Genomic DNA, 22,011 nt, shown 5'->3' with positions numbered 1-22,011 from the left:
ATATATATTTTTTTTCTTTTATGTAGTTTAACCAAACAAAATAAGAAAAGATGTTCTCTTTTCTCTTCTATTTATCCAATCATCAAGTTAAAAAAAAATTTAAAAAAAATTAAAAAACACAATAATAAATATTTCTCTCTCTCTCTCTCTCTTCTATTTTTTTTGTTTCTGTTGTGACAGGTGACGCAGATTGGTTGTTATTCCGTAGACCATGCTTACATTTTCTAGACGTCAACAAATATTGCATTAGCATAGTGTCACGTACTGACTCATTGGGGTGTGAGTTCTACACCAAGCACCATGCAAGCGCATTAGTTTGTGAGCGGTAAGGTAGGCAATGTAGATCCTTATCGCATCTCCTAAGTTGGTCCTTAGGCATAATGCACGGGGATATGTAGTACCACTCGTGGAGCTGGCTTCTCGAGAGGATAACAAGCGCCCAGTCCATGACAAATGGTATCAGAACCAGCCTAGGGGCATTGTGATGGGGACGGTACGTGGGACTTACACCAAGCACCTTCATTGTGGGGTCCGCACCAGGGGTGGTGTCCGCGCCTGGTGGGCTTCCCGTGGGTAGGGGAACAGACAAGCATGGAGGCAAGTAAGGTAATGTCCCCCTGACGAGGGCGTCAGGAACTAGCGGTGGTAGCATGTCACGTGCCGACTCATTGGGTGTGCGAGTTCTACACCAAGCATCTTGCAAGCGCATTAGTTTGTGAGCGGCAAGGCAGGCAGGGTTGATCCTTATCGCATCTCCTGGGTTGGTCCTTGGGCATAATGCACGGGGGTATGCAGTACCACTCATGGAACGGGCTTCTCAAGAGGATGACAAGTGCCCAGTCCGTGACAATAGGCACTCCAAAGGGTTGTAAATGCATTCCAGTAGTTCCTGGGAGTGATCTTTTTTGTTACTGTATTATACAAGATCTTGCCTAAAGTTACTTTCATTCTCATCCTCTCCCATTCCCTTTGGATTGTGAACGTTTAAAAAAAGAGTTTGTTTTTTTCCTTTTTAAATATTGAAACCTTTTTATTTGACATCAAGTTAATAAAATTCCCTGTGGCATGAATTTTTTTTTTTTTTTTTTTTTTGGGGGGGGGGGGGATGGAAAACTATGGCATGAAAGGTTGCATAAATTGTCTATTATGTCTATCCCATCACCATGACCTAGCACGGCAAGCCTAAGATTTTTGTTCACCTAATACATTTGGGCCGGCAATCCTTGAAATCTTATTGTTTTCGGCCCATAAACAATCTATTTATGGGGTTTCTATTTGCATTTAAAAAATCATTAAGTACTCCTAATTTTTCAATACATCCTATTAAATTATTTAGAATTATAATTTATTCTCAATATCCTTTTCTTTTTTTTCAAATTACCTTTCAAGATACACCTAAATAATAAACAAATGAAAAACCTAAATTACACGACTTTAAAAAAAACTTTTAAAAATTCTTAAACAGATTTCTCATTACATATTCCTTTTGTTCACATACAAAAAATGATGGCACCAGCAAAGAAGAACCACAAAACACATGCCTCTTTTCATCTCTATCTTCTCATTCTCTTCTAATATGATAATATTAATATATAATAATATCAAATAAATATATATACACATTCATATATATGATTTATAGATTATTTAAATCGTTGTTTTTTCAAAAATAAAATTTAAACAAATAAGCAAACAACCCCATTAATGACCAATGCATATAAAATCAATCATGTACATGATTGTCACATTTGAATACATAAAGCAAGGGTGTGTAGAAAAGAAAAAGGCTAGAGAGAGAAAGAACAAAGGAAAATAGAGGCATTAAGATGTTTAGAAGATTGGCTTCATGCAAAATTAAGAGGCTTTCAATGAAAATACAATAGCACATATTGTGTTTTTGTTTTCTTTGTAAGTAATAACACAATAACAAACAATAATGCTGATAATAATGGTGAGTTTTGATGGAGTGGATTAAGATTTTGGAGTGAGAAAAAGATAAAATAATTAAACTTGGAGAAGAAGAAGAATACATGTATAAGTTGTTTACGTGTACTATGAGAAAAAAAAAAAAATATATATATATATATATATTTATTTTAGGGTTTAATGTATATTGTCCTTATTAGTAAATTATATTAGAATATAATAAGAATTAAAATTTTAAAATTTTATTTAAACGTACTAAATTATTATTTGAATGCATATAGAATCCCCCTTTATTTATTCATGCTCCGAGATGCTGTTTAATATAGTAGAAGCCTATATATTGAGGGGAATTTCCAGTCCCCACTACAGGAAATCACATTTTTGGCGACTAAAAATTTGGTTGGCAAAAGTCCATTTTTAGTCAGCAAAAGCTATTCGCGACTAATTTTTTTGGTCGCCACCTTGGTCGCCAATTGAGGGTCGGCAAAAGTAATTAGCGACCAAAACTTTTGTTAGTCGGGAAAAAGTTGGATTTGCTGACTAAATTTTTTATCGCTATATATATCATTACTATGACTAATCCATTTAGTTGCTAAAACACTTTAGTCGCGAAAAGTGACATATTCCTGACCAAACATGTTAGCCGCCAATTGTCACATTCCACGACCAAAAAGTTTGGTCACCAATTATCACATTCCACGACCAAAAAGTTTGGTCACCAATTGTCACATTCCATGACCAAAAACTGTGGTCACCAATTATCACATTCTAGAACTAAAAAGTTTGGTTGCCAATTGTGACATTCTACGACCTCTTAGTTTGGTTGCCAATTGTCGCATTCCATGACCAAAAACTGTGGTCACCAATTATCACATTCCAGGACTAAAAAGTTTGGTCGCCAATTGTGACATTCTACGACCTCTTAGTTTGGTCATCAATTATCACATTCCACGATCAAAAAGTTTGGTGGCCATAAGGAATGTTTGCGCCAACATGCAACAAAATAAACCTATAATTCATAATAATCTATCCAATCTATTCAATACAATCTGTAATTTACAATAATCAATCAAACTAACAACTCACCTGAATCATGAACATTCAACAAAATATATAAATCATCAAACTCTAAACCTGTTTAATTAAAGTCAGCAACTATTATAAGTTTTCATCAAGTAATTCCAAACTACATATTCCTTCAATTAAAAATCCGCTTGTAATCTACATAATCATCCAATTCACATCCATCTAACATTAAAATTTAAAACATATTCCTTAAGTGAAGAGTAAAACTCCCTTCGCAAAGCATCAATAGCTTTCATTGATTGAGTAGAAAGAAAATTCTTCTAACAGTATTCATATCCAGCTACGTCTCTTTCAGCTTCTTTCCTGCCCTCATAAGCCCGAACAAGAGCAAGGTGATTAGGGATGGCAATTTGAACCCGGCCCGACGGGGACCCGACCCCCTGATCCCGATTTGAGCGGTTTTTCTCTGAAAAATATCCCCAACGGGACGAGGATGGTATTTAAAATTCAATCCCCGATCAGTTTCGGGCCAGGGACAGGGATATGTATCCCAGCCCCGTACCCAGCCCGTCCCCGTCCTTGCTGGTTCCCGAAATGAATTTACCATTTTACCCCTATATATATATATATATATATAAACCAAACCCTCTCACACTCACACTCACCACTCACCACAGCGTCTCTCATCTCCCTCCCTCTCACTCTCTGTGTCCCTCTCTCTCTTACTCACCACAGCGTCTCTCATCTCCCTCCCTCTCACTCTCTGTGTCCCTCTCCCCCTCCCTCTTACTTTCCCTCTCCCTCACTCACTCACTTTGATTTCTCTCTCATTCTCCAATTTCTCGTTATCATCATCGTCATCGTCCAGATCCACGGTGATTTCTCTCTCATTCTCTCACTCCTCGTTATCATCATCATCATCCAGATCTACCACCGTGAAGCCACCGACGTGAAGCCACCGATCTGAACCGTGAAGCCACCGATCTAACAAATCGTGGTCCGTGAACCGTCAAGCCAAGCCACTGATCTGTGCATCTCTTTTCCTCTCTCTCTCTCTATATATGTATGTGTGTATGTGTGTGTGTGTGTTTGTGATAGTGGTCTTCCTTGCCATTGTTCCCCGTATTTGGTTCTGGAAATAATAATCTATATATATATATCTGTGTGTGTTCTAGATCTGTTGTCCATATATATACAGATTAATTTTTTTTAGATCTATTGTTGTATGGGTGTGTGTGTTCTAGATCTGTTGTAGATTGTTGTCCATATACATATTTTTTTTTTTTTTGTTGAACAGATTTGTGTGTGTGTGTGTGTGTGTGTGTGTGTGTGTGTGTGTGTTGAACAGATCAGTGTGTGTGTTGTGAATAGGTCTGTCGGGGATTTTTTGGGATCGGGGAAACCCGATCCCCGTTAGGAGACGGGGGCGGGAGAGGAGATGCCTTCCCCGTCGGGGATCGGGGCCGGGGACAGGGATTTTTTAACCTTCGGGGATCGGGGACGGGGAGTGTCATCCCCGGCCCCGCCCTGGCCCGTTGCCATTCCTAAAGGTGATCATTGTAATCACGTGAAAATTGTGCTTTTGCTGCTTCTGCTAGTTGCAAAGAGAAAGATACACAAATCAATTAGTGAAACAGATAACATAAGATAAGATACTCAATTTTATAGCAAAAACTATCTATTAGTGAAACCACAATACCTTGTTACACATCACTCTGAATAATCTAGACAGGAGTTACAAGTTAAAAACTAGATACACATTAGGCAGTTCGCAACAAAATGGCCAATGTTCAGAACCATGGCTAGCACCCTTTGTAAAGACTACAAAGTGGCCCATTCAGCCACAATAACCACCAACCATCAGCTAAATAGCCAATAGAGTTCTTCATTTCTCATATTTAGATAGGCAATTAAAAGCTATTTGAACAACTATATACCATACGCTCAACAACATCCTACGAAAATAAAAGAAAAAAGAAAAGGGTAAAAAGGAAAATCTTGAGTTTTATCTTGTAATTGGTTTTCAAAAAACTAAAATTCTACTGCACAAAGTTGTAGTAAGCACAGTTGTAGGAATACTTGTAACTCAAGTACTTGTACTACATAATTCAAAATGTGAAGAAGATACGAAGATACAAAGATACAAAATTCTCTCTCTCTCTCTCTCTCTCTCTCTCTTATTTTTCTTTTTCTTATGTCTAATTTTCTGACTTATCCTCAAATAGCAAGGTCCTATTGTGAATGAAACCAAAAAAAACCCTAGAACTAAAAGAAAACATAGAAATCAATCTAATGTACTGATACTGTCAGTGAATTGAGATAGATGTGAAACCAACAAAAACTAAAACTAAAATTGAAGAAATTGACAAACTTCAATCCAATCATAGACAAATGCACTTCAATACATTATCTTTGTCATAACCTAAAATCCTAAAAAGTATAACCCTTGCTCGAATGAGCATAGGTACTACTTTTTTTTTTAAGCTCAAGTTCAATTTTCAAAATCAAAATATATCTTAAAATTGTAATTCCTTCTTCCATTTTCTCATCATCCCAACAAGTAACAAAATTAAGAATTCATTAACTAATGCTATTTACTTCTAGAAGGCTAAGTTGAGCTAGAAAATTTTAAATTCCCAATCCAAGTAATGAGAAACTTAAAAAGTTCAAATTCTTCCTTTATTTCTCTTTACTACATTTACTCAACAACCAAACGGAGTATAATAAAAAACCCAAGAAGTATATAAAGAGGTGATAGTAACTAATGCTTCGATTTTCCCATAATCCAAACAGACAACAAAATTAAGAATTCAATTAAAAAATTCAAAATTCAAAATTTTTACATTTTACATTCCCAATTCAAGTAATGAGAAACCTAATAAATTCAAAATTCTCCTTCTCTTTACTAGATTTTCTCAGAAACCAAATGGAGTATAATCAAAAACCCAAAAAGCAGATAGAGTTAAGAATCCAATTAAAAAATCATGTTTACTGCTAGGTGGCTGCTAAGTTGAGTATAAACTTTAAAAATCCCAATCCAAGTAATGAGAAGCGTAATAAATTCAAAATTCTTCATTTGAATTTTGATGTTTCTGCTCAACTAATACATTCAACTTGGTCACTGGTTACAACTGAAAAAGGTATCTGTTTAAAAGCTTAAAGAACTAATAGAAGTGTCTCACATGTAAAATAGTTCCAGACTTACATTCATGTAGAGGCAGTGCTAATTATCATATTACTACCTTGATTTGAACTAGATTTTGCGTTGTTTCAATAAATCTATCCTTTGAATTTGTTTCTCAAATACGAAATAAGTTTTTAAAAAAACAAGGAACATTTAGGAAGATTTGAATGTCGATTTCAAACAAGGATTGAAAAGGTAGATCAAGCACTTACAAGATCCTCAGAAAGCCAGAGTCCACTCGTAGGTGCCCTGGCCAACTGGTGGCTCCATAATGGCAGTATGGTACAATTCATAGCATTGATGATGATATCCTCATGAGCACAATTCATAATATTCAACACAAGTTCACATGCCTTATGAGTACTCGTCAATAGCTTTGATGGACAATTAAGTCAACGGGCTGGAAAAAGGTACTTTAAGGGTATTCTCATTGTAGGATGTACAAAGAAAACCATATAAAGAAACAGGTATAATATATTTCAATATGACATTTTCCTTCCCCTGGTTTGTAGACATGCAGTTGTCTGGTTTTCTTTCCTATGCACAAACTTTGAATTTAAGGCCAAATATGTAATGCTGATTTGATGTGAAGACACTAACAATCAAGGCATTAAGTTGTCAAAAACCAATGGATAAACAACTGCAAATTGGTTGTTAACCATTTGCAAGTCAACAAACCTTGAGAACACATACTTGGATTACCAATAGTAGCAGCAGCATGTGCTCTCTTTTCTGTATTAGCCAGCTCAACACAGGATCCAAAAATCTTTAATAATTTTTATTACTTTTTCTATTTTCTCATGGATATTGGTTTCTTATAAATATAGATTGTGTATGAAGAAACACTACATTGATTTGGATAATTGATTGAGTGAATAATTTCAAAACCTCTCATCTTTTTCACTGATCATGATTTTAAATCCAATATCTGTGAAAGGTTTGCATAAGTAATTGAAAGAATCTTACCTTAATAATTTGCGATATCAATCCAAGCACAAGATGCCACTGCAAATAAATGAAATAGGATATCATTCTAAGTACTAGAACTACTAAAGTAACGAACAGACATAACAATTAAACTCGACATAATTCAGCAAACAAGATCAAAATTCTTTATAAAGGTTAAAGTTGATATGCATTGATTTGGCCTAGGCAAGCAGATTTATTAAACTTGAGCTGAACCAACTCCTTTTTCTAATTTGTATGCATTATCATTCTTGAGAGTAATCATTAATCAAATTAAGAAGGTACATTCAGTTTAACCCCCAATAAGAGGGAATTATTCTTGGAAGCCCATTAGGCTCTGGTTTTGTTTAGTTTGGATAGTTGTAGAAAGAACTAAGCCACCCAATCTAACCCATTCAAAGATCTAATAACGAAAGTAACAACATAAGCAAGCTGACACACCTAATCAATTGATAAATAACAATCAAATAACCACATAAAACCAAATAATTAAATCTTTAAGACTACTTTCTAAAATGCAACTCAGAATTGAGAACTATGTAAAGAATTTGGGGGAAATAAACACAAAAATAAAATCACAACACTAGAAACTAGTCCATAAAATATATTTTAAGTACACAGATTAAATTGGAAAAGAAGAAACGAAGCCCCATGTGCTTGCAACACTAGAAAAATTCCTTGGTCAAAGTAAGACGATTGAAGTAGTAAAGACTAATCCCAATCCAAAATGAAAGAAACTCCAATAAATCACAATCTATTTGCTTAGAAAGGGGCTCTTAAATCTTCAGTTTCAAATGGATTTAAAATCCAAATAAGATCATGCCAACCTAAGGACATATCGGGAACTGTCAGATTAATAAGCTTGTTGCATGAAATAAAATGCTTCTCATTATTGAATACAAGAACACCAAATAACAGACTAAGGACATATGTTTTCCTCGTAGCTACGTATGATTTTATCTAGTTACTACGTAAAGCACCAACTACTGATGATTACCAGAGAAGAACTCCATCTTTTGCAATTTCAAAGGCATCATTAGTTATAAGATCTATGGGAAGGTATCCCTTCAAGAACTCATCTTGTCCAAGATGGGTGACTTTACTAAATTAAGACAATAATGTTTGTCACTAGGCTTACGCATTGATTAACTATGCAAATCAAGATTAATAAAAATATTTTGTGGAATTAAGCAGTCTTTCAGGATGAGCTTTTAAATATACTCAGTAAATTTCTCGTTACACTTATTCTTTCTTTAGGTGTACTAACCCAATTTTAAATAAATCACGCAATTCTTATAATTATCTTTGACCTTTTATTTTTTTACTTTAATACAATTTTGTAGTTTTTAGACCCTGTATTTGGTTAGGGTTCCCCAATTCTTAATATGAAAATTTAAAAAATCATCGTAGGTCATGAAATAAGATTTTCAAACCAGGTAATCCATTTAAAGCTACTCATCATTTGTACCTCAATTATACATATTGAAATTGAACCTACTCACTTAAAGCGAAATAAATATATTTCTACCAGTAATTCTTAGGGTTTGAGTCTTGCAAGCAATGGTTCACTTTGAGCAACTTTCCAACTATAATTGTGTTGGTTCATCAACATCAAGTTTCTAACATCTCTCTCTCCTCTCTTTTCTCTCTCATACACATATTGTAGATCCAAATGAAAATCAGTCAGGATCTAAGAGCCTAAATCAATTAAATTGAAACCATAAACAATAGTGCTAGTGATTTGAACGAACTTGAAACCAAAATTAGAACCCCATATCTAGTAGAAGAACCCTAGATCTAGATCCCAATCGGTCAAATCCAAATTAAACTCATCCAGATCTAAGAGCCCTACATCAAACAGAGAGAAGCGCATATCGAAACTTACAAGACTCCATTACGTCAAATCCAAATCAAAGAGCTCTACGTCAAATCCAAATTGAAATCACACATAATATGCGCATGAAAAAAAAGATTCAGTACACCAATATGCTTACACATACACAAATAGCTCTAATCTTCTCCATTACAAGTAAAATAAGATCAAAGTCCTGATGCTGCCAATTAATCGTACAAGAAACTTACAAATTGGTGACTTTTAACAATGAATATTTAAAAGAAACACAGAAACACGTAAATAACAGCATAAAAGCCAAGCCAGATAATTGTAGTGCACACATTTTTGGATTAAATCCATTTCATTTCTCAAAAACAGAAAAGTTAATGCTTTCAATATTAAATGAATTAGACTTGTCAAAATAATTTATGCCTCGGCAAAACCCAAATATATACAAAAAAAAATTACTATGTAAACGAAAAATACCCCTACACATATCTTAAAGCCATACAAATTACAACATAGTGTGTGCATCATAAGCATGCACAAAAATTAAATTTGCCATTGAATAGGGTGGTCATTAGCTTTTCTATCCAAGTTGAGAGGATACCATGAAGCTTGAGCTTTCTGAATAGCTGTGATAAATTTGCATTGGTAGAACATAACCAGAGAAAAACAAAGCAAATTCCATTGGAAATACTCTAGTCTTGAGGTGAAAAAGAGTTTATTCCTTTAGCATAATTTAGCCCTTTTAAAAATTTTGTAATCAACTCAACAAAATGTTTACTTCAACTGTCAAGGTTTCAGTATGCATCATTTTTACCTTCAGTCAAAGGCCACAGAGGGTTACAAAAACAAAATCAAACACAATGGTATAATAAGTGACAATGTATCAAAATATCTCTAACTATTTATGAGCACAATGACATTTTTTTAGCAATATAATATTGAAATTCCAATTAATGGTCAAATTTGCATAAAAACTAAAAAATTTAAGTTAGTATCGTGATCTGCTGAATGCAGTCATGACGGAAAGACTAAGCAATTAAAATAGATGTATACCATTTGCCTGATGATTCGTGTCATGCTATGATTTATTTGATTCAACATAAGAGGAAACCATAAGAAATATTTGGGTGCTAAATAACAAAAATCGGTACATGAACAAAAAAAGTGATGCACAAGAACATGGTCATGCCCAGATGTGCACACACAAAATAAGAAGAACAAAATTTAAATCTACATAAAGTAGTCTTTGCAGATATGGGAAATTTCCATACAACTTGTGGCATTTATGTGGTGTCTGTCACCATTTAATATGATAAAAAACTGAAACAAAATAAATGCAATTTGTCAAGAAAATTATACTTGAGACAATCCTGAAAATCAGGAATCAATTGTTTTAGATGTAGAAATTTTTACAAATAAGACAGATGTTATGGTTCTCATCCACTAAATCTAAGTATACTAGCAGGAAACCAAAAATCTATAGCTTAATTCTAAAACAAAAAACAAAATAAAACAAACAAAAACAAAAACAAAAACAAAACAAAGTTAATCAATTCGAAGGTCACAGAAGCAAAGTTCGGCAAGGCAGCTTCAAGAATCTTTATCGGGTGCTACCAGTATAAATTAAGTATAAGATGAAACTATAAGATGAAATTTAAGTGTTATGAATTTCAAGCTTTCACAACCCAAAAAATGAAAAACAAGAAATTATATGTTACTTGAATCATTTTATAGAAAGAGAGGGATTTATACCTCAAATTGCTTTTAGGGAGAGTTGAAGATGCTCCAGAAAATGGGGATGGTGAAGGCCCTGGTGGGTGAGACATTGCAAAACAAAATTACTTTAGTCAAAGAGAACACAAAGACAAAGAAAGTCATAGAGTGAGAGAGACAGGTATTAGGGGAAGAGAGAGAGAGAGAGAGAGAGAGAGAGAGAGAAGGCAAAATAGAGAGGACATACTGGGGTACTACTCCAATAATGGATCGACAGTGGTGCTTGATGGCAGTAATGCTCCTTACCCGACGGCGATGGAAACAAAGCGACAGAGATTCAATATCATGAGGAGGGCAACCGGCGTGAGAGAGAGAGAGAGAGAGAGAGAGAGAGAGAGAGAGAGAGAGAGAAAGAGAGAGTAATGGATTGAGAGAGATAGAGACGTGAGAGAATCGGAAGAGGCAGACGCGAAAGAGAGAGAGAGAGTCATAGAGTGAGAGAGACAAACGTTTTTAAGCCCTAACTCATTTTAGTGTGTTTAAAATCCCTCCAAAGTTCCTCACCAAATTAATTTAAAAATCCCTCCAAAATGATAATAATAAAAGATAAAATAATAATAATAATAATAATAATAATAATAATAATAATAATAATAAATTAAACATAAACTCAAATTGGGCGGTATGTGCTCCCACCAAAAAAATTGACTTTTATTCTCGACTAAATGTGTTTTAGTCACCAAAAATGTATATTTGCCAACCAAATGAGGTAGTCACCAAAGATTAAAAATAAAATTATACTAGATATTTGGTGACTAAATTTCTTTTAGTCGGCAAAAGTTAGTATATAACGACTAAAATTTATTTAGTCACTAAAAATAAATTTTTGACGACCAAACTTTTAGTCGCCAAAAATAAAGATAAATTTTTGTTTTCCATTCAGCGACTAAATAAATTTAGTGGCCAAAAGTAACTATACAACGACTAAAATATTTATTTAGTCGCTGGAATTAAATTTTTGACGACCAAACTTTTGGTCACCAAAGATAAAAAGTAATTTTTTTTCATTCAGCGACTAAATTATTTTAGTTGCCAAAACTATCTATACAGCGACTAAAATATTTTTTAGTCGCTGAAATTAAATTTTTGCCAACCAAACTTTTGGTCGCCAAAGATAAAAATTAAATTTTTTGTTTTTGATTCGGCGACTAAATAATTTTAGTTACCAAAACTATCTATACATGATCTAAAAAAGTCAAAAAGTCAAAAAGTCACTATTCTATTTAAGTCACATTGGCCATGTTTGGTAGAGCTGTGGAAAAGTGATTATAGATTATAACTTAACAGATTATGGCTTATAGCTGTGAACATAAGCTGTTAACATGTTTGGTGCAGTTGTGGGATTATGGATTTAAACAGCAAAGTGGTGTTTGGTTAATAAGCTGTAAAATAGCTTTTTACTGTATAATTTTCTTTTCTATCCTTATATGATATAAAAATGATTATTTTGTCATTTTTTTCAGTTTTAATTTTCATTAATAAAAGTTAATATAATTAGTATTAATTAGTATCAATTAATATAAAAATTGATACATTTGCTAAGAATGAACGGAAGTATTATTGTCACAATTATTTTCCATTATAAATTAATTAGTGTTAATTAATTTCTTAATTAGTATCAATTAATACTAAAATTATTAATTAGTATCAATTAATGGCTTAATTAGTCTCAATTAATACTAAAATTGTTAATTAGTATAAATTAATATTAATATTTAATTTTTATTAGTATCAATTAATATTAATAATCAACAATTGTTATTACTTAGTATCAATTAATAATTAATTCATTACAAAAGTATACAATATTAATTTATTAATAATTAATACCAATTAATATTGATTTTTTTAATTAATATTGATTTTTTTTCTTTTTCTTCAGAAATATACAATTTTTTATTTGTTAATTAATATAAAAATATACAATATGAATTTATTAATAATTAATACCAATTAATTTTTCAATTAATATTGATTTTTTTCTTTTTCTTCAGAAATATACAATTTTTTATTTTTTAATTAATATTAATATTTGAGTATTGAAGAGGGCATTTAAGCAATTTTAGCCCCCCACACCAGCTGCGCGCTTAAATCAAAAATTTAAGCACCCCTTGACCAGCTTTTGAGATAAGCTGAGAAATTGCTTGATTTAAGCTATAAGCTGGTTAACTTAAGCTGCACCAAACACAATATTTTAGCTTAAATTAAGCTAAAAGATGTAATAAGCAGCTTATAAGCTTTACCAAACAGGTCTATCATCTCATTTAAATCACATCACCTTTCTAACACATTACTTTAAACCCAACCCATATTTCATAAAAAATCAAAAAGTACACTTATTTAGATCATCCCAAACCACCCCTAAAATATTCTTTAGTCGTTAAAAATAAATATTTTGCAACCAAACTTTTGGTTGCAAAAAATAAAAAGTTAGATTTTGTTTTTCATTCAGTGACTAAATAATTTTAGTAGCCAAAACTAACTATACAATGACAAAAATATTTTTTTAGTCACCAATTGTGACATTTTTAGCGACCAAATTTTTTTTAGTCGCCAATAATCAATATACCCCGACTAAAAAAATTTAGTAGCTAAATATTATACTTTTGCCGACTAACATAATTTTTGATTGTCAATTCCACAACTTTTAACGACCAAAATATTTTTTGTCGGCAAAAGTGTATTTTCTTGTAGTACCTTCTTATATAATAGTTAAATGGTTTCGAAGATACAATTACCCATTACGTGAAAGCACTATTAGAGGGTTGACTACCAATAGGGCAATGAAGAGAAGTGAATTAATGTAATTTATTTTGGTCTCTAACATTCTATTCCCTTCACAAATTCTCTCTCATATCTTTTATCCAAACACCATGTAAGAGAATTCAAAATCTCTTGTGATAAGTACATGATGTGCTTAATGGAGCCTATGATTGCAAACTTCATACATGTTTCAAGATTTTTTTTTTTTTTAATTTTAAAAACATTACTCACCTGCTTAATTAGTCAAACAAGTAATGAGAGGTTTTTTTTTTGTCATCTATTTTTTTTCCTCATTGAAACGCTATAATCCAAACGGTGCAAGCATTAGTTTGAACCTGTATTTTTAACTAACGAATATGAATACTGGAGGGTTTATATCTACAAATGCAAATCATTTTATGCATATTCAGTGGTCAGTTCTGTGTCCGTAGCATTATTGGCAACGAAATATAATGCTTATTTAGCATTAAATTTTTTTTTTTTTTTTTTTTGGTAATAAGAAGAAGAGTAAGAAAATGAAAAGCAAGAAACAACATGAAGATGAAGATTTGTACCTGTATAGAGAAGCAAGGAGATGCAAAGAACAATGGTAAGGACAGTGATGGCAATGATAAGGAAAACAACCAGTAAAAAATAGTAGCAAAACTAAAAGAACAATTCCACCCTCTATTAATTCATATAAATGGCTTTTTTCTTCAAAGCCATAAGAGTTGGAAGGGGTAAAATAGAAATTACAGGCTGAGGAAATTGCTAGGGTTGTATTGTATTATTGAATTTGTAAATGGAAACACCCAAATTATTTGGTACAACAGCAAGCAAGAGATGACACAGTAGGTCCTATGCATACACCTCCCTTGTGGTACCCTTTGGTAATGCAAGCTTTGTTACAGTCTGCAAATTGTGAGCAATCACCTATGCAAGCTTGCTGTGCAAAGAATGCTTCACCTGTCATCATTAACCCGTGTAAAAAATCCTCATTATTAGGAAAACAAAATATTTACAAAAATTAAAAAGCTAAAACAATGTGTTAATAAGAGTTTGAATTATCTTCAGTTAAGTACAGGGTCAGAGATGTGGAGCTCAATCACTATCTCTGTCATAAAAATGTATTGACCGAATAATTAATTAGAAAGAATCGAGGCTCTTATAGTAAGTACATGAATTAAATTAATGTGTCTATGACGTGCTTCATGGGACCATGATTGCAAATTTCAATAGTTCGTGAGGTGTAATAGGCAAGAAAAAAAAATGATAAAATTATTATTTCTCATCTAGAAAAAAATTTCTAATTTCTTTTTATTTTGTTTGGATGAACAATAAACAACAAATGGCATGCGTCTTTATTTTATTTGCTTTGTATTTAATTGAGTAATTTATTTATTGTAAAAAAAATTCAAAGTGTAATTCTCGTTTCTTACCAAATCTTATCATTTTGTGATGAACAAAACATGTTCTTTAAAAATAAAAATAAAAAGTCTAATTATTTTTTTTTTCTTTTTTCACCATTTTTCATCATCTTAATCATCCAAACAAATAGCCGAAGATCTTTTTACTCTATTTCTTTTCTTCTAAACCATACAATCCAAACAAACTGCAAAATGAACAATGTTCTATTAGACAACCAACTGAGCATTGGCTTGGGTCTGCAATTTTTAACCAACCGAATACACATATTGGAGGGTTCATATCTATAGATCCAAACCATTTTATGCATATTCAGTGATTCGTTTTTGGTTTGAAATATTAGGCTTATTTAGCATTATAAAAATAAAAAAAATAAAAAAAAATAAAAGTGAAAAAGAAAAGGAAAAGAAAAGTAAGAAAAACCACATGAACAGAGGAAGCTTCGTACCTGAACTCAGAAGCAAAGAAATGCATAGAAACCCCATGAAGAAGCAATTGGTGCCAAAAGCCATTTTGCAGAGGTTTTTGTGATTTTGTCTTCGACAATTTGTGCTTTTTGCAATGGTCCTCTTGAAAGAACTTATAATCCAATAGGTCTTGTGATTTTCTTATATACACATTTACCCCAATCTTAATTAATTAATAATCTAATTAACAATAATACCATATATGAAAAATCAAATTTATCATAGATTGTGATCATATCTATATGGTTAGAAATTTGAAATTCAAAATAATCTAATTAATGACAATACTGTATATGGGAAATCTATCATATCTATGTAGTTAGAAATTTGAAATTCAAAATAACATAATTTATGACAATACCATATATGGGAAATACAATGGGGGTGTTTGTTTCAGCTTTTCAGAGTCAACTTATGACTTTTAGCTTTGAAAAAGTTATTTTGGACTGTTTGGTTAAACTTATTTCAAACAGCTTCTAATTCTAACAGTTTATTTTAACTCAAAAAAACTGATTCTGAGAAGCTGTTCACCCCTTGCTTCTGATTATCAGCTTCTGCTATGGACATGTTAATTTATGGTTATACTCTTAAATTTTTTTATTTTTTATTTTTTTAAAAATAGAAAAAGACTCAAATGGACTATAGATTATTATTATTATTTTTTATGAGAAATGTAGACAAACAAAAAATAAAAATTAATTGAAAAAGCTATTTCACAGCTTATTTAACAAACACTACTCAGCAACTTAAATCTATAATCCAACAGCTACACCAAACAGATTAACAACTTCTGATTAAAGTCATAATTTATAATCTGTTAAGCTATAATCTATAAGTTGTTTTAACAACTACACCAAACGGAGCGAATGTTCACTACTAAAAAAGCATTTTTTGCAACCGCTATAAGCCGTCACAAATAATAAAAATATAGTCACAAAAGACCTTTTGCGACAGCTCATGCGACGGCAAATAGAAGTCACGAATGTGGAGGTGGCAAATACTTTTTGCAACCGCAAAATAGCAGTCACAAACTATTTGCGACCGCCTAACTTATTTATGGGGACTAATGTTTTGCCGTCACAAAAAAATTTAAAAAATGCCTACAATGTATTAGTGACCATCTTGTTACCATCGCGAAATTTTTTTAAAAAAAGGCCTATAATGTTTTAGCAACCTATATTCTCATATATATCTATATAATAAGGCAAGAGGGATTTTGAAAATGTCTTCAAATGTGTGTGAGATACATTGTGATCCCATGGCTGAGATCAATCCTAAAAATATATTAAGGGTGCAGATCAATTCCCAAACCTTCTCTGCTCTCTCCCACCTACCCACGTCTCCTTCCCCATTTCATCTTTATCTCTTCTCTGTTGTAGAGACGCTACCTCTCTCCTTCTCTCTCACCAAGCCGATTTTGTTGTACCGGTTTTCTGAACAACAAGATAGACCTCCATATATAGATAAGCACTGAGAACAACAATATACAGAATATGTACATACATATATTAAACCCTCCCACTGGCTGCCTCTCCCCCTCTCCCCCTACCCTCCCACTCGCTGCCTCTCCCCCTCTCCCTCCTTTCGCAGAGACGCTACCTCTCTCCTTCTCTCTCACCCGATCTCTGCCTTTCCCCCTCTCCCCCACCCTCCCGCTCGCTGCCTCTCCCCCTCCACCCGATCTCTGCCTCTCCCCGTCTCCCCCCACCCTCCCACTCGTTGCCCCGCAACCCTCCCACTCGCAACCCTCCCAGCCAGCCGCCGCCGCCGTATTTTCTTTCTCTCTCTGCTTCGAACCCCGATTGGAGCTCTCCGGGTTCGTTTTCTTCTCTTGCAATTTTGAGTTTGCTTTGAATTGCGATTTCAAACTTTGCTTGAAATTTAACTTGCTTCTGGTTGTTTTAATTTTTTAGGGTTCTTCTCCTAATTCAGCTAAAGCAAAGATCTGTACGCTCATTTCTCTCAATTCCTGTATTACTGTAAATTTCATTAGTTCTTGGTTTTTCTTTTGATATTTTGTGTTTTATTTTTCGAAACTCCAATTGGGTTTTGTAATCTTGATCCAATCCTTTTTTTTCCCCTCATCAAATTTGAGTGAAAATATGGTTAAAAGCTTGATCTGTTATTTAACACTGAAGTGTGTGACTATTAGAAATTTGGCCAAGGATTTGGTCCTATTCTTTTGATTTGATACAAGTTTGATGAAATGATTGGATCTCTTTTTTAGCTCTTTAAGAAGGATTGGAGATGCTCTTCCTATTATTTTTTTAAATTTTTTTTTTTTTTAAAAAATTTCTGGTTTGAAGTTGTAGTCAACTAGAAATTCATTCTTAATTTATTGTTAAGAGCTATGTTTGATTTATTTTAATTAATTAATTAATTATTAGTTTGGTGTGGTCAGAATAGCCTTTTGGAAGCTCGATTCTCATATCAGAGCACCATTCCTAGAAGTTCTAAAAATGGTTAGTTTTCGCAATTTTGATCTGTTGATTTCATAGTATCATAATTACTTGCTTCACTTCTGTCTTTTTCATTAAAGTGATGAAACTTGCTCCTTATTACTTCACCAGCATCAGCATGTGTAGGTTAGTTCGAAGGCGTGTATTGAATGATAAATATTAGTGATAGGTTACAAAAAGCCATCAAAATACCATCTTTGTGCATGTGTTTGAGACGTTAAGGTAGTGTTTGGTTCACTAAAATGAAGATAGAACGGAATAACGATCATTCCATCATAATGTTAATTCTCACATTTGGTTGGTTGAATTTAGATTACTATATTCTAGGTTTTTGTTTTTGTTTTTTTTTATTTTATCTTCTTTGGTGACGTGAATGTTCAAATTTAAATTGCTTCTGGGTCTTCAATTTTTCTTCCCTGTTTTTCAATGGGGACCCAAGTATAGTCTAAATCTTCTAAGGTCTGATGTCATCTTTGGTCTCACCATTGCAAGCCTTGCAATCCCACGGGCCTGTTTCTGTTTTCATTTTCTGTTTTTGTTTTCAAAAAACAGGTAAAAAGGTTGGTGTTTTGTTTGGTGAACTGTTTTTGATTTAATTAAATTTTTGTAATGAAATAGTGTTGGGATTAAAAAATATTTAACTAGCTTCCTTATATTTCATAATATATTTCATGAAATAGTGCTGCATCATAATATATCTCCCTTTCACTCTAGCTACATTTCGATTGTTTGCTATCCGAAGGATAGAAATTGTAATACTGGAGTTTGTATCCTTCCTATTGTAATTTTTCACAGAATGATGCAATGTAAATTAGAGCGCTGTTTACAACACAAAATCATTACCATTGTTATACATTTATTTGTTATGATGAAAAGAGTTAATTTTCTCAGGGTTTTGAGTTGTGTATAGTATTCTTGGTTTTGGTGTTGTGGTTAATTTCAAATGTTAATTTGGGATAACAATGTGATACAAGGAAATGCGGTTAGTTTCAGATTTTATTATCAAAAAACATTTTGGGAACATGGTTTTGGTGTTGTGGTTATCACATCCCAACTGTTGTTGTGAAGATGAGTGTCTTCCTTTTCCATGAGCTTGCTGCTGCTATCAAAATGGATTGGGGTGACAGTTGTGTTTGACTCTTCCCAACTGATCTATGCTTTTTATTTTTTAATTTTTTTTATTTATAAATATGTTTGTGACTGTAATGATTGTATTGTGTTGGCAGTCAGTTGATTGTTTTTTACCAAATGAACAATATTATAGAGGAATCTACATCTCGGATTAAATTTAAATAGTGTTGGGATTAAAAAATATCTAAATAGTGTTGGGGTTAAATTTAAATTTAAATAGTGTTGGGATTAAATTCAAACAGTGTTGGGATTAAATTTAAATTTAAATAGTGTTAGGATTAAATCTAAATTTAAATAGTGTTGGGATTAAATCTAAATAGTGTTGGGAATAAATTTAAATTTAAATAGTGTTGGGATTAAATTTAATAGTGTTTGGATTAAATTTAAATTTAATCCGTGTTGGGGTTAAATTTATAATAAATTTAAATAGTGTTGGGATTAAATTTAAATAGTGTTGGGATTACTTTGCATAATCATTATGAATTTAAACTGACACATTTTTTTTCTTTTCTTTTCTATTTTGCCTGGTTGATTTGGGGGAATAATTGTGGTTTCTCAGTTTAATTTTTCTAGGTTTTCTTTCTCAAAACCTCCAAAAAGAGAAAAGAAATCGGAGGAAATGGTGGGGCATAAAAAAGGCAAAAGGGATGTAAGGGAAAGGAAAGAAGAATTGAAATTAAACTGTCTGATTTAATTTTTTTCCTCTATTTTTTTTAAAACAAATGTTGTTGGGATTTTAGGGTAAGTTCAAGGGAGAAGAAGAAGAGTGTACTCTTGATGTAAGTGTTGATTTGCAAGGCCAACCGGCAATCCGAGAAAGAACTGGCAAATGGGTTGCTGGAATTATCATCCTCTGTAAGCCCTATATTACCAATTTTATTTTGTTTTTATTTCGTTTTATTTAATTTTATTTAAAGAAAGTCTTGATATCTTAGTCTACTTATCTTCATAAATTAATTGTTTGAGAATATAGGGTACTCTGTTTATCTATGCATATATATATATATATATATATATATATTCACACTGACATACCTGCTCTCTAGATTTTCATTTTTCATTCTTCATTTTCAGTTTTGAGCACTTTTCATGTTTTTTTATTAGAATCTTTAACCAGTCTATTTCATATGGGAATCTTCCTCCTTCTTCTTATTTATTTTTTTTTTCTCCAGGAATCTTACTTAGTACATTCTACACACATGATCAATTGTATGTGGGATCCTATAATTTGCATCTTTTGTGTTCCAAAACTGGAGAATTGTTTTCCTGGTTTTTTGCTTATTGTTAGATGGATTAGGATTGGTTGTCTTTCAGGAGTTGCTGACAATTTAACAACAGCTTGCATGAAGATGTGAATCAGTGACCTTCCTATAAAATTAGCTTCAAGGACTGTCCATGTTTGGTTATTACCGGTGCATAGTATTTGTGACATTTTTGTTTAAAAATCATGTAGGAATGCACTTTCTTTTTATTCAAAATTCCCATTTTAGGATGGAGAAAAAGATTGAGGAACTGTGGAATGTATCTCATAATTTACATATTAATCGACCATATCCGTAGTTCCTCTGTGATAAGTGTTTGTTTGTTGAGCAATAGGTTGCACATGAGAAATGCGGGGGCATGGTCTCCCCTCTATTACTCCGTTCTTTTGTTTATATTATATGTATATACTAGCGTATGCATGTTGTTCTAGATTGTTTGTCGTTTGCATTTCTAAATTTGATATCATAAGAACATGTACAAGAATCCAATTCCAGATTACTTTTTTATGACCTCTTATAGATTGGTGTACTGAAATATTATAAATGATTTGTTTTTTGGATTCACTAAATTCTAATGGGTTCCTTATTTTAATAGTCCGATATACACACATATAAAAATACTAAGAAACTTGAACGTATCTTATGAAAGAGTAGATCTGGAGCACACGAAGCAGAAAATTGGAGAGGAAAAAAAATAAATGATTTTCAATTTGAAGAGCTTTGAGTTTATAAAAATTGAAAGAAAATCTACTAATGTTGAAATGTTGAAATGTTCATTCGTAGGTAAGATGTATCTCATAAAGAGAATGAGTGGTGGAAGATGGAAGAGAGAGAATGAGTGGGGAATTAATGGATAAGGTGTGGGTTCTGTGTTTTTAACCATTAAATTGATTTTTTTTTTTTTATGTCTCTGTTCTGTTTGTTCTTTTATTTATATAGATTTTTTTTTTATTTTTTTTTATTTTTAATGTAGCTTATGGATTTGGATTTAATTTTTTAAAAAGTTTTAGGTTTGAAATAATGGTTGATCTTTATAAAATAGGTTTTGATTTAGAAATATATTTTTATTTTCAGTTGGATTTATGAAATGAATTTAATTTCTTAATGGAAAATGAGTGTTGATTTTTTATGGTTTTGAACAAAGTTTTTGAAATGGATGTTGATTTTTTTTATTTAACAAAATCAAATCACAAATTTAAGATAAAATAGAGTGAAAAAAAATATAGAGAGAGGAAGATCGAACAAAGGAAATAAAGGGTTTGTTGTTTGAGCTTTGAGAGGAGATGTAGTGTTTGTTAAGAGATGAGAGAAGATGAGAGGAGGAAATGAGAAAAGGAGACGTTACAGAGAGAGAGAGAGAGAGAGTATTTTAAATACTATACTTTTTTAGATGGTGAAATTCTATAAAAAGTTTAATAAAAATTTCAAATACAAATTAATATTTTAATTTAAACTTTTACTAATGAATTTGATAAATTATATTTTAACTTAAACAAACCGCCATTGTATGATATCTTAAACTGATTTATTATAATTGATTTCTATAACAGTGAAATTATTATCATTTTGAATTGATTTTTTTGTAAAAGATGTGATACCAATATTAATAATTTATGTTAATTGATTTTTTTAAAATATGTGTACCAATATTATTTATACCGTGCCTTCAGGCACGGGCATACACTAGTATATATATATATTCAAATATTATATACAATAAATGTAAAGTGATATTTACAAAAACTCTAATACTCATGTATTAATTTCCATCACTTCCCTCAACAAAATTATCTTTCTTAAAAAAAAA

General features: G+C 32.1%; 1 protein-coding gene and 1 long non-coding RNA gene across 14 annotated transcripts; one reads left to right on the top strand and one right to left on the bottom strand.

Moving 5' to 3' along the window:
- Positions 1-5,724: 5,724 nt before the first annotated feature.
- LOC145807662 (uncharacterized) lies at positions 5,725-11,033 on the bottom strand. Its single transcript, XR_014350931.1, has 3 exons — positions 10,906-11,033; positions 10,698-10,755; positions 5,725-7,141 (listed from the first exon to the last, which is right to left on the bottom strand). It is a non-coding gene; the product is annotated as an uncharacterized LOC145807662 (long non-coding RNA).
- A 5,621-nt stretch (positions 11,034-16,654) lies between these two features.
- On the top strand, positions 16,655-21,743 carry LOC114294625 (uncharacterized). Of its 13 annotated transcripts, none has more exons than XR_014350706.1 (6): positions 16,672-17,168; positions 17,266-17,299; positions 17,754-17,814; positions 19,516-19,591; positions 19,683-19,797; positions 20,988-21,735. XR_014350706.1 is itself a non-coding variant. In XM_082905951.1 (5 exons), exons 1-5 carry the CDS (start codon positions 16,846-16,848, stop codon positions 21,059-21,061), a joined length of 663 nt encoding a protein of 220 aa, XP_082762077.1. In that variant the 5' UTR covers positions 16,655-16,845; the 3' UTR covers positions 21,062-21,743. The 13 variants fall into 13 exon arrangements, 3 of the variants coding, with proteins under 3 accessions (XP_082762077.1, XP_082762078.1, XP_082762079.1); XR_014350705.1 differs by lacking the exon at positions 20,988-21,735 and adding an exon at positions 20,115-20,449 and having other exon boundaries at positions 16,692-17,168; XM_082905951.1 differs by lacking the exon at positions 17,266-17,299 and having other exon boundaries at positions 16,655-17,168; positions 19,502-19,591; positions 20,988-21,743.
- Positions 21,744-22,011: the final 268 nt, after the last annotated feature.

This window comes from Camellia sinensis, chromosome 14 (genome assembly GCF_055761805.1).
Source record: "Camellia sinensis isolate YWXY chromosome 14, ASM5576180v1, whole genome shotgun sequence".
Lineage (NCBI taxonomy): Eukaryota > Viridiplantae > Streptophyta > Magnoliopsida > Ericales > Theaceae > Camellia > Camellia sinensis.
The sequence above is the reverse complement of the archived record's forward strand: the minus strand, read 5'-3'. Positions and strand labels throughout refer to the sequence as shown.

Bases quoted from the DNA above. Each gene is read 5' to 3' on its own strand.
- LOC114294625 (XM_082905951.1), top strand. From the start codon at position 16,846: ATGTACATACATATATTAAACCCTCCCACTGGCTGCCTCTCCCCCTCT. The intron at 17,815-19,501 runs GTTAGTTTTCGC...GTGGTTTCTCAG, and splicing joins TCCTAGAAGTTCTAAAAATG to TTTAATTTTTCTAGGTTTTC. The intron at 19,798-20,987 runs GTAAGCCCTATA...GTTCATTCGTAG, and splicing joins TGCTGGAATTATCATCCTCT to GTAAGATGTATCTCATAAAG.